Consider the following 16,348-nt stretch of genomic DNA (forward strand, 5'->3'; position numbering starts at 1 on the left):
ATATGCTTAAGTGTTTGAAATTAGTTAAATTATTAGTATATAAATTTGTATAAAATTATTGTGCCAACATATTAATATATATAATAAAGGTTTTTAAATTGATGACTTGGACCAAATAATAAAGAAAAGAAGCCACTAAATTCCCTTGCATATAGATGGGAACTCCTTCAATACTGTTTAAAAGCATCCCAGGGTGATACCTCATGTCATTGAGAAAATGTCAAGAGTACATGTCTGCAAATTCTAGACAAAGGGTGACTATTTGAAGATGCTAAAATATTACATAGTTTTTAATTATGTTTGATTTTTTTAGTCACAACATAATTCCCATTTTTCCATTTCTATTATTCCATAGTTGTGCTGACTTTACTATTATTCTAAAATGTGAAAGAAATAAAAATAAAGAATGAGTATGTGACCCTAAACTTTAGAACGGTAGTTTTTTTAATTAAATTTGACTTAAAGTGCAACTAGGCCTATACATCAATATTGATTATTTTAATGGCTTTGCAATGTAAGCATCACAATAAAGTACGTAAATACTTTAGTATGGTATTGTACACACATTATTAAGCCAGTCTTAAAATGCAAAACTCAATATTATACAATACATTATACATCCTTGCTCTCTCTCTATCCTTCAAGTGGTCTTTGGACTGAAAGAGCTTAAGCCCTGTTCTAAAGCTTTAATCGAAACATCTACCTGCATTGCTGTTGGATGTGGGCAGTTATTTCAATGTAAACATGTACATGTACTGGAAATAAGCGGTGAGTGGGTACCTAAGAGAAAAAGTCATTAGTTGAACAGCAAAAACAGTATGTCATACACAAAGAACGGTGTTCACAGCTTGGCGGCCTTTTTCCAATCCAACACAAAGGTCTGCTTCAAACTAACTACCTGAGCATGAAAAATGAGCATCTGCTTTTGCAGATAAGGCATCGCTGAAATTTATTCGGTATGTCTGGTGGTGGAAAAAAAAAGTAAGATATGGTATGCGCGCATGCTGCCTCCACCTCAGGGCATCTGGATGGGGGATTGAGCAATGTAAACACTTGCAATGGAACAACGCTGCCCTCTACTGAAATATTCACCCACTCTTACAATCCACTCTAAAGCTTAGAATGCATGGATCACATTTTCTTTTATGAATTTAATACAAAAAATTATACTTGAAAACACTTATTATAGAGCATGTTTTGATGAGGATGTACACTACCATTCAAAAGTTTAGGGTCACTCACCCATTCTTTATTATTTATTTTATATTAATATTAAAGTCATCAAAATAATGGAATAATAGAAACGGAAATATGTGAATTATGTTGTGACAAAAAAAAATCAAAAATAAATCAAAACTATGTTATATTTTAGGATCTTCAATGTTGCCACCCTTTGCTTAGAATTTTCAGAAATATGCTCTTGACATTTTCTCAACCAACTTCTTGAGCTATCACCATGGGATACTTTCATCTATAGGCTGGGCACTAAGTGGCTGCTTTTCTTAATTATTTGGTCCAAGTCATCTATTTTAAATACTTTTTTGAATTACATTTTAGTTTTGTAATTAAATAAATTAATATGGTGGAACAATAATATTTTTGTCTACAAAACAAATTTCAAACATTTAAGCATACGCCTTCAGATCAAAATATTTTTTTTAAGACCATGAGAAACATTTCAGTCAAGTAACCCCAAACTTTTGAACGGTAGTGTACATGATTTATCTGTTGATATAGCAGAGAAGACAACTCTGGATCATGAAGCAATAGGGACTTAGATATCACATTCACTCAGAAGATGGTGTTCAATTCTCACAGGACAGAAAGTAATCCTGCTTCCTCAGTTGTAAAGGAAAAAAGTCCATCACCAGGCATGGGCACAAATTGTGATCACATGGACCCAATGGAAATCATGAACCTCATTCACAAATTAAAGGAAAGGTTCATCAAATAAAATTTAATTATGGCATAATTTACACACCCTCATGTCTCTTTAAACCTGTTTAACTTTCTCTCTTCCTTTGAAAACAAAAAAGTTATTTAAACCAGAATGGCAAAGCTGCTCTTTTCCAAACAATGACAGCTAATAGGGACCTAGGCTGTCAAGCAAGTCAAGATTTCCCATTAATTATTTAAATTACAATCTGTTACTAAAACAAAGTTACTGTATGGAAATACAATGAATACAGTGCATGCATTTTTATAATGAACTTTTATGAGTTTAACTGCCCCTGGTCACCATCCATTTTCATCATATGGAGAAAAAAAACAAATCAATGTAAACATTCTGCTAAACATCTCCTTTTGTGTTCCCCTATAGAAATAAGTCATAAGGTTTGGAAAGATATTAGGGTGAGTAACTGGGAAAGAATTACAATTTTTGTGTGAACAAACCATTTAACATTTGAAATGCTTATATTGAATTGTCCTGTTTTCCCTTTGTCTCCTTGTTAGGCCAGATCACAGAAATATGGTACGGCTTCAGGTCATCTTCAGAGACAAAGTCTGGGGTCTGACTCATAAGGTCGTGGCCTTTGAATGATTTTGGAAACGCTATGACATCCCGTATACTGGGAGCTCCTACAATAATGGAGACCAGTCAATCCAGCCCTGTAAATTAAGAAAACATTTTAGACTCTACACATATCTGTACTTTTTTTTCCCTGTTAAATACTTTCTCCTATCCCAGCATAATATGCAGAGACAACTATAAGTAAGTCATTCGTAGGTTGATTCCTTTGAAAACATCATGGTTACTGTTGTAACCTCCGTTCCCCGAGGGAAGGAACGAGACGTTGTGTCAAATGAAGTGACACAAGGGGTTTTCCTGGGATGCCAAATGTACCTCTGAACCTGAGAAAAGGCCAATGTCAAGTTGGCAGACAGAATTTGCATGCCCCGCCCCGGACATACGGGTATAAAGGGAAACGGGCAGCGAGTGCCAGTCAGGATTTTGCACCGAGGAGCCGAAAATAAGGTACAGCCTTTTACAGTGGTAGGTCTAGTGCTGTGGCAGGAGGGACACAACGCCTCGTTCCTTCCCTCGGGGAAGGGAGGTGACAACAATAACAATGACGTTCCCCTTCTGTCACTCACTCGACTTTGTGTCGAATGAAGTGACACAAGGGGTCCCATATAAAAACGCCACGCACTGACCGTGTTACGTGAACTGGCGAGACAGGTGCAAGCAGGCTACCGCGTGCTAGAGGCAACTGTGTCGGCTGCACGTAGCCCTCCCCAACATCCCCAAAGAGGTGTCAAATACAGACCTTAGGTTCCTCGCACCCCTGAAGGGGGGAACAGGTGTTACATGACTAGCATGGGAGCAAGCCCGGCAGCCGCACCTTTTCTCTCACTATGTCTCTCACATAGGACGTGAAGCGGCTGGGGCTATCATAATGCTATGAAATGCATCGGGGAAGGTGGTCTTTCCCGACCCTATTCTTTCAGGGGGAAAATAACCTGCAGAGGCCACATCCTTCCCAGTCTAGGGGGAGGTAACATGTACACCACGAGGGTTGTGAAGCCGTTTGTGGGAAATGGCGCAGTGGTAGGTCCAGCCTAATGAGGGGGGACTCTACAAGCATGGCGATCGGGGCAGCGGGGCTGCCCAAGGGAAACGCGGGTCCGCCGACAGGGGGACCATACCGCGGGAAATACATCACTGGGAGTTTGCCTGAAAAGGGATAATCCCGTGGAGCCCGACCCCAGTACTGAGCACCTGTGACTCGTAGTGGGTCTGGATGCAAATTGCTCCACTGAATTTGCAGGCCAGAAGGTTAGGGAGGAGAACATCCAGGGAGTGACGCTTAGTAATCTACATCTTATGGAGTTTTGTGTTCCTTGCCACAGTCGCCTACAGCTTGCTCACTGGGGTTATTAATACAATTATTATTTATTTATTTTTAAACACGATTAAGAAGCGTATTTTATACAAATTACACAATGATGATTCATCGACTTTATAGACATTACAGTTTTATCGTCTGTTAATGATAATCTTCTGTAAAGCTGCTTTGAAACGATGTGTGTTGTGAAAGGCGCTATACAAATAAAATTGACTTGACTTGACTAGTGGCTAACCTGGGATAGAAGGCGCACTGGATCAACTTGGTGAAGGGCACTGTGTGCAAGCAGAACACCCGGTCGTTTGTGCCGTGTTACCGAGTTCTACCGGCTCGGACCTGACAAAACACGAGACGAAACCGACTCAACCATGAGATTGTAAATTCTGGCAAAGGTATTGGGTGTTGCCCAGCTCTCTGTTCTGCAGATGTCTGCTAAGGAGGTGCCATGGGCCAGTGCCCACGAGGATGCCACACTTCTCGTAGAGTGTGCTCAAACCCGCAAGGGGGCGGGCACGGCATGGGTGTGATAAACTAACGAAATAGCATCAACGACCCAGTGAGCGTTCCCTTTCCGCCATCCGCCGAAGCAGACAAAGAGCTGCTCAGAACATCTAAAGCTCTACGTGCGGTCCAAATAGATACGCAAAGCACGTACCGGACACAGCAACGAAATAGCTGGGTCTGCCTCCTCCCGGGACAGCGCTTGCGGGTTCACAACCTGGTCCCTGAATGGGGTCGTAGGAACCTTGGGCATGTAGCCCGGTCGCGGCCTCAGGATAACGTGAGAATGTGCTGGACCGAACTCCAGGCAGGTGTCGCTGACAGAGAACGCATGCAGATCCCAACCCTCTTGATGGAGGCTAATGCGATCAGGAAGGCCGTCTTCAGGGAGAGGGCCTTGAGCTCAACTGAATCAAGCGGATCGAAGGGGGATCTCTGAAGGCCCGAGAGGACCACTGAGAGATCCCAGGAGGGGAATAGGCTAGGCCGGGGTGGGTTCAGTCTCCGGGCGCCTTTGAGAAACCTGATAATCAAGTCGTGCTTACCTAGGGACTTGACATCTACTGCATCGTGGTGGGCTGCGATAGCAGCTACATCCACCTTCAAGGTGGAGGGGGACAGCCTCCCCTCCAGCCTCTCCTGCAGGAATGAAAGCACTGACTGAACTGCGCACTTCTGCGGGTCTTCGGCTCGGGAAGAACACCAGTTCGCGAACAAGCACCACTTTAGGCCGTAAAGTTGCCTGGTGGAGGGAGCTCTGGCTTGGTTGATCATGTCTACGACTGCAGGTGGTAGATCTACTAGATCTTCTGCATCCCGTCCAGGGGCCAGACATGGAGGTTCCAGAGGTCTGGGCATGGGTGCCCCATCCCTGAGAAAGAAGGTCCTTCCTCAGGGGAATTTTCCAGGGAGGTGCTGTTGTGAAGAGCATAAGATCCGAGAACCATGACCTGTTCCTCGTCCTCCCTGATCTTGCACAGCACTGGTGCAATACGGCTCACTGGGGAACTGCTTACTTGTGCAGCCCCCAGGGCCAGCTGTGTGCCAGCGCGTCTGTCCCAAGAGGAGCTCCTGTCAGGGAGTACCAGGGCGGGCAGTGCGAGATGTCTTGGGAGGCAAAAAGTTCTATCTGTGCCTTGCCGAATTGGTCCCAAATCAGCTGGGGGTGGAGCCTCCACTCTCCGCTGGGTGAAACCTGCCGCGACAGCGCGTCCGCCATTGTGTTGCGGTTGCCAGGGATGTGAGTGGCGCGCAGCGACCTGAGTCGTGACATATGACGAGAACATATGTTGGCAATTTATGTACGCTACCGTCGGGTGCTGTCTGAACGGATCAAGACGTGCTTGCCCCGGATCAGTGGGAAAAACCTCCGTAGGGTAAGAAATACAGCCAACAACTCTAGACAGTTTATGTGCCAATGCTGCCGGGGTTCTGTCCAGAGGCCAGCGTGCCCACTGCACATGGCGCCACAACCCTGTCGAGAGGCGTCTGTGGTCACCATGACACATCTGGTCACCTGCTGCAAGGGGACTCTGGTCCGCAGAAAGCAGAGGTCTGTCCACGGGTTGAAAGTCTGACGGCAAGAGGGGGTGATTGTCACACGGTATGTGCCATGGCGCCATGCCCATCTCGGGACTCGAGTCTGTAGCCAGTGCTGAAGCGGTCTCGTGTGCATGAGACCGCTTCGTGGCAGCGGCTGAGGATGCCATATGCCCCAGGAGCCTCTGGAATTGTTTTAGAAGAACCGCTGTGCCGGGCTCGAAGAGAGCGAGGCACCCGAGCACTGACTGAGCATGCTCGTTGGTGAGACACGCTGTCATTGAGACTGAGTCTAACTTCATGCCAAGAAAAGAGATGCTCTGAACCGGGACGAGCTTGCTCTTTTCCCAGTTGACCTGAAGCCCTAGACGGCTGAGGTGCCTGAGCACCTAGTCCCTGTGAGCGCACAGTAACTCTTGAGAGTAAGCCAGGATGAGCCTGTCGTTGTGGTAGTTCAGTATACGGACCCTTCTCCATGGGACGGCTGGAGGGATGGGCTCTATCGCATCCTTGAGGAGCAGGGACGTGATCTCTGCTCCTAAGGCGCTGGCTTTCTCACTGTGCATGGAAGTGGAACGAACACCGCTGAAACGAGGTGGGAGCCGGGCAAACTGAATCGCTAGCCGAGTCGGATGGTACTGGCCAGCCAGCGCGACGGATTGGGAAGTGAAAGCCACGCATCCAAACTCCGTGCGAGGGGCACTAACGGGACGATTGCTTTTGACGTACCAGGCAGGGCTTCACGGTGGGGGGAAGCAGGTAATAGCACGTCGGGAGGCAGAAGAGCGTCCCGAGGCTTGGGTGCTGAGAAAAGACTCAAAGCACTTACCTTGCTACACGCACCCTGCAGGGGGTGGGTTAGAGACTGAGGAAGAGGTCCTAGAGAGGCGTCTTTGGAACTCGTCAGTGCTGGCCTGCCGAGGCTGAGCAGTCGCGGGGCCGGAGGCGAGGGAACCGCGGGAGCCGGGACTGTAGAGTTACCGGCTGGAGGAAAATGAAAGTAACGAAAACAAGGATTCTCCTCCTGGCCCTCCACCGGGGGATGGAGTGGTCTTGGTACCAGCTCCGGAGCGAACATCTGACTGCCTAGGACGCGCTTCTGAGCTTTCCTGGTCCTGGAAGGGGTCCTGGAGACGAGAGGCATATGCTCGACACTGGGGCTGAGAACTGGGTCCAGGTTGAGGCGGAGCTGCCTGTTGTTTGGTCGCAGAGGGACACCCTCGGCGAGCAGGCGGAGCGGTGCCGTGGCATGATGTGAGAAATCGCCTTTACCCGGCGAAACTCTGCCCGTCGTATCCCCATATCGCCTTCATCGCCAGCTGGGTCGTCCTCAATCCCGTGGGAAGAAGGAGCGACGCAGGGGCGGCTGAAGTGGCATTCACCTTGAGGAAGGAGAGCCGCGACCGCAATGCTGCCATGCTCATGTTCTCGCAATGAGTACATGAGCATCCACGAATGCCGACTCAGTGTGATCGCTGCCCAGGCACACGATGCAGCGTCTGTGGCCGTCGGTCTTGGAGAGAAATCGACTGCATCCAGGAACAACACAGGGGCAGAAAAGCATCTTGAAAAAGCCGCTGTGTATTGCTCTTTTGTGAGTGGAAAACTCAAACTCTTTTAGAGAAATCAAAACTCTATTAGGAGGAGAACACTCTTTTAACAGCGGAAAGCGCTGTCGAAGCGCTCAGGGGTGTAGACTGCACAGTGGATAGAAATGCGCTGCAATGCTTCTGTGAGAAATATGAAATTGTACATGCTGTTCTGCTCTGTGTATGTGTTTCTGGCCTCCCATGTATGATCTGTTGACCCCAGATGCAGGCAGCAGTGCGAACGACAGTGAGTCAATATATTTAGCAACTGCTGACAGTTTTCTCTTTCCCTTTATCATGTTCCGCATACTTATTTCTGTGATCTGATTAAGGCCACACCCGTCCACTGACGTCAACCGTGAGGCATCATGGCTGGAACATCTGTACATGGCCTCTTTTCTGTACACCCATTTTTTCCCTTGTTACCGCTTTCCCATTGGCTGTTTATTGTCTCATGAAAATATAAATGACTTGCCTGCTCTAAAAAACATTGAATAGATTGAATACAGACAGAGTGTGTGTGTGTCATTCTTTCTATTTCCTTCGAAAAGTCTACAGAGACTCAGACTCATGACTGCGTTTCACTGGGCACGAACATAGGTAGACGGGACCGGGGGAATTGGAGATCACGACCAGATCCAAAATATTCCTAACAGCTTCTCACGGCGCGTTTCACTGAGAGCAATGCTTCTCACTGACAGAGGTGCGTGAAACAGTGGTGAAACGTCAGCTTGCTGTTGCACAACTGTTCGGCTCTGAAGAAAAGTTCTGACTGGCACTCGCTGCCCCGCTTCCCTTTATACCCGTATGTCTGGGTCGGGGCATGCAAATTCCGTCTGCCAACCTGACATTGGCCTTTTCTCAGGTTCAGAGGTACGTTTGGCGTCCACCTTGGAAGACCCCTTGTGTACTTTCATTCGACACAACGTCGAGTGAGTGACAGAAGTGGAACTGTAAACACTATGGCTCAGTGGTGCAATCAAATCATTGCCCTGTTCAGAAACATTGGTAAATGGCAAAAGTTTGGGGCAGAAATACCTGTTTGTCACCCAATGGTAGACAAAGGAAATGTAATTATTTTTGCAATTTTGTTTGGTGATCCAGAAATTACACACTGCATCTCTAAAGATATCTTTCATAATAACAGTAATTTTGTGCATCTTAAAATATGCAAAATGCTCTAATTCTGCCACAAACAAGCCCAAACAGAAGTTCCTGAATAATCAAAGGCTTTCTGCAGACAGAAACAAAGCTGCCAAACATTCTTGGCTGGGAAAGCAATAGGCCTGTCACGATAAGTACTTTTGTTGGATAATATATTGTCCCAGAAATAATTGCGATAAACGATATAATTGTAATTTTAAGACCATTTTATGCTACTGATATAATGATAATATAACAGCATAATAATGCAAGTACAACCTTTCAAAGAGCAATTAACTTTTAATTCTTAGGAATTTTCAGACATTGGAATTGGAATGTCAAAAACAGTTGGGATTCGGGAAGGCCCCTCTCAATCTCCAAATCCAGTATTTGATCCCAGCTCTAAAAACTGGATGGGATGGTTATGTTTTAGATGAGCTTTTAGGTTAGTTGTGTTGCGACTTTTTTAAACAATGTCGGCATACCGGTTTGTTCACGTTAATGGGCTCTCCTCTCTCATTCGGCTTAAAGCCAAAATGTTCCCACACCGGAGCTGTGGAATGTGGCTTTGAAACCAATCAATCCATTTGGATCTATTCTTCCAAACTTTCTGTCTGATATTATGCAGTCGTCTGGGAAAACACCTATTAAAACACCTATTAGCCTCGAGTAACCTGTAATCTTCACCTGTCCGCTGTGCATGTGTGTGGAGGAGCTGCCTGAGCCCCGCCTCTGACACAGAAAGCAGACGAGAGGACAGAGGCAGCGCGACTGGCTAAAATGTTGGTGGCATTCACTCTTATGTTCACAAACAAGCATGTAAACAATGGGCAATTTCTAGGTCAGCAAAATTGATCGAGGTTATGTCCATATATTGTACGATAAGTTGATAACATAATTATAGTGACAGGCCTAGAAAGCAATTTCAGTTTTTGAGCATGACCGTTCCACTTTAACCAATAGCAGAATGGAATCAACAAGGCCTTCAGTCACAGTGATACCTCTACAACTTTGCAAACATCCAAGGTGGCATGTGTTGAATGCTTGCTCACCTAATGCAATTCCACCATGTGGAGGGGCCCCAGAGTCCAGAGCCTCTAACAGATGAGAAAGAAGGGATGGGTCTTCCTACAACACCAATGAAAATGAGAAATGAAATTATGTAGTATTGTTGTTCACAAATGGTTTTGTTTCACAGTCTAGATTTTACATTGGATGTTAAGTGGCAACCAACACAATAGCAAAATTGGTTATCATACAAAATGTAAATAACAAATTTAATTACAATCAATTACAAATTTTTCCATTATTTGCATAGGCCCAATAATAAGCTAATTTATTAGCAGTACATGTTTTACAATGCCTAAACAGCAGAACTGTGATTTACCAGCCTAGTCCAAATGGACCAAAGAATTGGCTAAATATTGTAAAGGGACATTTCCTGATTATTTACTCCCCCTCATGCCATCCCAGGTGTGTATGACTTTTTTTCATCTGCTGAATTCAACAAAGTTTAAAATAATAAAATTTCAGCTCTGTAGGTCCATGCAATGCAAGCGAGGCTTCAAAGTTTTCATGAAGTAGCATAGAAGTAATCCACAAGACTCCAGTAGTTAAATCTAAATCTTAAAAAGCAATATGATAGGTGTTCTTGAGAAATAGGTCAATATTTTTGTCTTTTTTTCCCCATATATTTTTTTCTCCCTGACCAGTAGGTGGCAATATGCATGAAGAATACAAATTGCCAAAAATAAAAGAAGAATTTGAAAGTGAAATTGGAGATTGATAGTAAAAATAGGACTTAAATATTGATCTGTTTCTCACCTACACTTATATCGCTTCTGAATGTATGGTTTTTAACACTGTTTTCTTATGGATTACTTTATGCTGTCTTTTGTGCATTTGGAGCTTCAAAATTTTGGTACATATTCACCTGCATTGTGAGGACCAACAGAGATTAAACATTCTTCTAAAATGTTTGCTAGTGTTCAGCAGAAGAAAGAAAGTCATACATATCTGTGTATCTATTTATATAATATATATCTAATATATAAATTTTAAAAATCCAAATAACTACTTCAATGTCAACAGAGTAGATAGATATTCTAAATGATTTCCTTTGTAGTATAAAATCTTAAGACACCGGGGTCCACGTAAGTAAAAACACCCTAATAAGTTGTTCCTTTTCCCTTGCTCTTAGAATCTAAAACATTTGTTTTCTTTAAAGTTGATGAAATATAGCCTGATGGGTTGCCATAGCAACTAAGCGGGTATTTTGAGGTGTGGGGGTGTTAGAAAAAAATGGTTCAGCTGGAAGTCTGGACAAGTCCATTACAAGTGTTGTATTCGCTGTCAGAATACAATTAAATGGCGCCATTTGCTCTGTATGTAGTCTTTCGCTCATGTTCCATTACCTTGAGTATGGTCTCCAGGACGTACAGCTGCTGAGAGGCATTGTGGATGCGGATAGAACCTCCTCCAATCTCACAGCCGTTAAGAACCAAGTCATAATGCTGGCCACGCACCTGAGAGAGAAGATAAACAGGTGGGGGAAGTGTGTGGAATTCAGAGCGAGATAATTTGACTCTATGAAAGAGACTGTGAATGTGTGCGTACTTTGTGTGGTTGGGTGTACAGCAGATGGGCATCCTCAGGGACTGGAGCAGTGAAGGGAAGGTGGGCAGACTCCAAAATCTCTGGGTCATCTTCTTTGGGCCAAAAAAGTGGAAAGTCCACCACCCACAGGAAGCGAAAGAGCGAGGGGTCACGAACAGGCATGCCATAGCCCTCAAGCAGCTCAGCACACTGCAGTTTCAGCTTCTAAATTAGAACATTTAATTACAGCAAATCTCCTTTTTCTTTATAATGGAAAGTCCAAAAATGTAGCTTTTGTTTACTGCGGTAGAGTGCACATGCGTACTATGGCCAAAAGTATGTAGCCACCCAAAAACAACTATATGTGCTTGTTTATTGTGCATTTAATTTCAAAACATTGGCATTAATAGGATGTTGGTCTTCCCCTACACTTTTCTAGTAATGATTTACACTAGATGTTAAAACATGGATGTAAGGATTTGCTATTTTATGTACATCAGTGTACATGAGGTCAGGCACTAAAGTTAGCAGATGGGGCCTGGCTCACAGTTGTCTATTCAAAATATAAATGAGACCTGGAAATAAAGTTTTAGGGTTTTGTTGGTGTGATTCACTGAAAAGGGCTAAATAGTTGATAGGCTTGTGATGCGTGAATGGCTTGCATGTGCAGCGTGAGTCTCGTAACACTTTAATAGTGTTTACCCTCCAATTCAGCTGATGAAAACATGCTGGGTGATCATGAGGAAGGATTACATCAAGATGTAGACTGGAAATGCAGGTCAGGTGCGAAAAACTTCATATAAATAAAATAGCCTGCTCCTCTCTTGCTGTTGCATGTGTGCTAGTGATTACCCCTCTGCGTTATTTAAAAAAATGTATGACAAAATATAAGAAATATTTAAGATTCCACAGTTTCATGATCAGTAATCAAATAAGCAAATGTTTGACATTAATTGTGTTAAATCATTTTGAACAAAAGGACAGGTTTTCTTTCATTAAAGCACTTAAGATGTTCTGTGAACATTCACATGCAGGATCATGATTATATCATAATCATCAGGTTTTGTACACATTTTTTACTCAAACTGTTATGCTGATAATATCATTTGTAATGAAATATAAACGGCATAGCCAGAAAAATACAAAATGGAACTTTGTGTCAAAAAGGTTGCCAACCCCTGCTCTAGAATGTCATTGTATTCTGTGGCATTACTGTTAGTCTTCAGTGTATTTACTGGAATAGCCATATTTATTAATTAGAAAGGGGTGTCTTCATACTTAAGGTGTTTGAGGTAGGCTTATGTAAATGAATCCCAAGAGCTCTTGGGAAAATCTCCCGTAGCACTCATTTCTCTCGCCCTCTGCACAAGCATTCCCATTCATCCCACAACCTCAGCACACAAAGCCTGCCAGTTATCCCAGGCCATCTCCCACATCTCTGTGTTGTGACTAAACAGCAGTCTCACTTTCTGCCAAGCTCACCATCTGCACTGGCCCTGAGCGAGGGCTGAGGCAAGGAAAAGATGAATATTCTTTTAAAAGTGATTAGATCACGTCAGCATTCTTCAGAAGACATATTTTAGAAAATACTTAGTCATCAATCACTTTATGCTACAATATGCCTTTCGAAATGACTGAACTGATGGGAAGCTACTTGAGTACTGGAGGATATTAAATGGGGATGCTGAGCATTGAATTATTCATCCCAATTTGATTGAGAAAAGATAAACAACCTAAAACACTTGTGTAAAGGGATTAATGTAAAGGAGGAGGCGAGAACCGGCTTGACGATATAAACAACATTTAATTAAATGAAAAGACACACACACAAACACACATGGGGCAGCTGCCCGTAAACGCTCTCTCTCTCTCTCTCTCTCTCGCCACCATCCGCAGTCAGCCTTTATCAATCTCAGAGGCTTGATTTGCCTGATAAGGGGCCGGGTGTGTAGAATCACAACCCGGCCCCGCCCTCTGCTCTGTCACAGCATGGTATACCTGTGGTGCAACTGTAGTTTAACGTAGGTTTTTCTTCAACCCGACTGATGAGTTAATGATACAGAATAAGCATGTTATATGGGTCTGTGTAGCTGCTGAACCAGGGTTATTATAATACACAATTATTAAAATTTAAATTAAACTGTTAGTTACAATATCAAATGTAAATAAAATGTTTATATAATTTAACAGCATTAAATGTTTTAAATAATGCCAGACTCCCCAACATTTTTAATTAAACATACTAAAATTAAACAAACTAGAAAAGCTGTAAAAAAAATAAAATAAATAAATAACAATCAGAGTGAAAACTAAACAAAACTGGAAACAATTAAAAACAATAATAGCACTACATTAAATCCTTTAAAGTCCTTCTACTACATACCCTTCTTAAGGAAAGAAATTTGATCAGTGCTTCAAGTGTTAAATAAAATTAACTTTGCTATGCTTTAATTGTTGAAAACATTTAACAGCGCTAAAGATGTAAACTAAACTAAAACCAGATGGCTGAAAAAAGTGAAATTAGCAAATTGAAAATAAAACAGAAACAAACGATTTAAAACATTTAAACAAGATGGGGGCGTTACACACCACATTCTCTCGGTGTCCGGCTGTGATGAAGATCAGGTCCCCAGCATTGGCCTGGGCCATCTGGAGCAGCTGCTGTCTGGCCTCATCTGAGAGCAGCCGGCTGAGAGAGGATTTCATTGAACCATCTGCCCTTACTGGAGCCACACTCACCTCCTGTACGACACATGGAAATGATCATCCATTTCCTCCACCAGCCCATATTACATTTCCACAGACAACATAGGGCACAAACTCGTGAGAAATCATCAGTCTCTAGAACACTGTGGGCTGGTTTCCCAGACACAAGTGAAGCCAACTTCTGGACTATAATTGATTGCGATGGAGATTCACCTCTGACAATGCAATTTAGTTCAAGCCTGGGACACTGGCCCAAAGTTCACTTTCCATTTATACAAACAGACAGAAGACAATGTTTTCAATATGAAAAGTAGAACAGACAGTATTCAGAAGTAATAATGAACTCATCACTTAATATAATCAATAAGTTGTGTTCATCAATTAAAAGACACAATATTAACATAATGTTCCCCACAGACAGGAATAAGAGAGTTTTATTGTTACATTCACTGAAGAAAATGTGAGTAGTACTTTCCCAATTCAAGATCCTAGGGGTGGTTCCCAAGGCATTGCTATGTGATTTCAAAGGTTTGGAATGTTTTTTAGCATGTTGCTATGCAGTTGCTAGGGTGTTCTGGGTGGTTGGTATTTTTATATAACTTGGGTCTTTCTGTCAATGGAAGTCTATGGGATTGTTTTACCAGTTTCACTGTCCACCATGTGAAAATCTGATCAGAAAAGTAATAGCACACCTTTCATTAACAAGCTGTATGACTTGATGTAACAACAAAAACAGTGAGGGAAGTTTAATACTTAAAGGATTAGTTCACCAAAAATTAAAATTCTTACATAATTTACTCACACTCATGCCATCCCAGATGTGTATGACTTTCATTCTTCTTCAGAACACACATGAAGATTTTTAGAAAAATATTTAAGCTCTGTAGGTCCATAAATGCAAGTGAATGGGTGCCAGATTTTTAAGCTCCAGTAAGCACACACTGCCATCATAAAAGTAATCTGTTTGACTCGAATGGATTAATTCATGTCTTCTCAAAAGGAAATGTATGTATAAGTTTTATAATGGCTACATGTACTATCTGGCACCCATTCACTTGCATTTTATGGACCTACAGAGCAGAACATTCTTCTAAAAATCTTTATTTGTGTCCTGCTGAAGAATGACACCTTGGATGGCATGCGAGTGAGTACATTTTGAGTAATTTTCATTTTTGTGTTAAGGGTTAGGGGTTTACCCTAAAGGGAGTTAACCCCAAAAGTTAGGTAGGCAGTGTGCACGAGACGTAGTAGCATGCAGAAAACCGAAGTATACTTTTATGTGCAACAGTAATAGTGATGATTGCTTTAGCAGAGCAGACTCAAAGCAAGACCTCAAATCACTCAAATCACCTCTTCAGTATTCATTTTCATCTCCTTACAAAACTAAATATGTATGTAAACATGTATCACATCAAATGGGCACTGTGTGGAAACAAAAAGAATAGATTTAATATTCCATTTACTGGACTCCATAGACGGCCTACAACACAAACACAGAGCTGTGTCCCTCTAGTGAAGTCTATCCTGCCTCAGAGTGAGTATGCTGTGTGTTACATCAGAGTATGCTGTGTGTTACATTTGAGTTTTTTTACTGCTAAATCATCCTTACTTATTGATAACTTTTCAAATAAATAGTTCAGTAGTCTTCCTGTGATGTGCACACACTGACTGGCATTACATCAGCAGACTAGAGCAGACATCAAGAGAAAGAGACAGAACCTACCTGGCCATACTGTGTCTTGGCCTACTTGGAAGTCTTTACCCTTCAAGTGTTCTGTGAATAAAACACCACACACAGTTTGCGTCAGATGCTTGCTAACTTCATCCTCACCATCAGCCATTTCTGAGGCCAAAATTGTTTCGAAATCATTCCCTGGAACTTGTCTTGTGTAACCAGACCTTTGACAAAGTGGTAAATGGTCCATATTGTAGCTTAATCTGGTCAAGATTTGTCCACTTAGACAAATTGAAACTATCAGACCAACATTTGAAGGCACCAACCACAGTTCATTTTATCTGTGTGTGTTGTTTAGGGGCAGGTTTATCTGAAATAGATTACAGTTCATTTATGAAGTATTCAGTATTTATTTTTTCCACATTTTGTTATGTTGCAGCTTTATGCTAAAATGCTTTAAATTATTACTTCAATAATTACAATCTTCACTCCCTACCCCATAATGACAAAGCAAAAAAAATATTTTTGATAACTATGAAAATGTATTAAAAAGAAAAAACTGAAATATCACACTGACATAAGTTTTTAGACCCTTAAATCAGTAATTAGTTGAAGCACCTTTGGCAGCGATTACAGCCTCAAGTCTTTTTGGGTATGATGCGACAAGTTTTGCACACCTGGATTTGGGGATTTTCTGCCATTCTTCTCTGCAGATTCTCTCAAGCTCTGTCAGGTTGGATGGGGACCATTGG

At 42.6% G+C, this 16,348-nt stretch overlaps 1 protein-coding gene across 1 annotated transcript in view; it reads right to left on the minus strand.

Moving 5' to 3' along the window:
• Positions 1–580: 580 nt before the first annotated feature.
• The window catches only part of dars2 (aspartyl-tRNA synthetase 2, mitochondrial), a 29,831-nt gene continuing 14,063 nt past the window's right edge, over positions 581–16,348 (minus strand). Inside the window, 8 exon segments of the mRNA XM_052128445.1 lie at positions 581–2,610; positions 9,673–9,748; positions 11,035–11,145; positions 11,237–11,440; positions 12,068–12,071; positions 13,785–13,957; positions 15,645–15,666; positions 15,668–15,695. Coding sequence (XP_051984405.1) covers positions 2,414–2,610; positions 9,673–9,748; positions 11,035–11,145; positions 11,237–11,440; positions 12,068–12,071; positions 13,785–13,957; positions 15,645–15,666; positions 15,668–15,695 — 815 coding nt within the window. The 3' untranslated portion in view covers positions 581–2,413.

This window comes from Xyrauchen texanus, chromosome 6, assembly GCF_025860055.1.
Source record: "Xyrauchen texanus isolate HMW12.3.18 chromosome 6, RBS_HiC_50CHRs, whole genome shotgun sequence".
Classification (NCBI taxonomy): Eukaryota; Metazoa; Chordata; class Actinopteri; order Cypriniformes; family Catostomidae; genus Xyrauchen; species Xyrauchen texanus.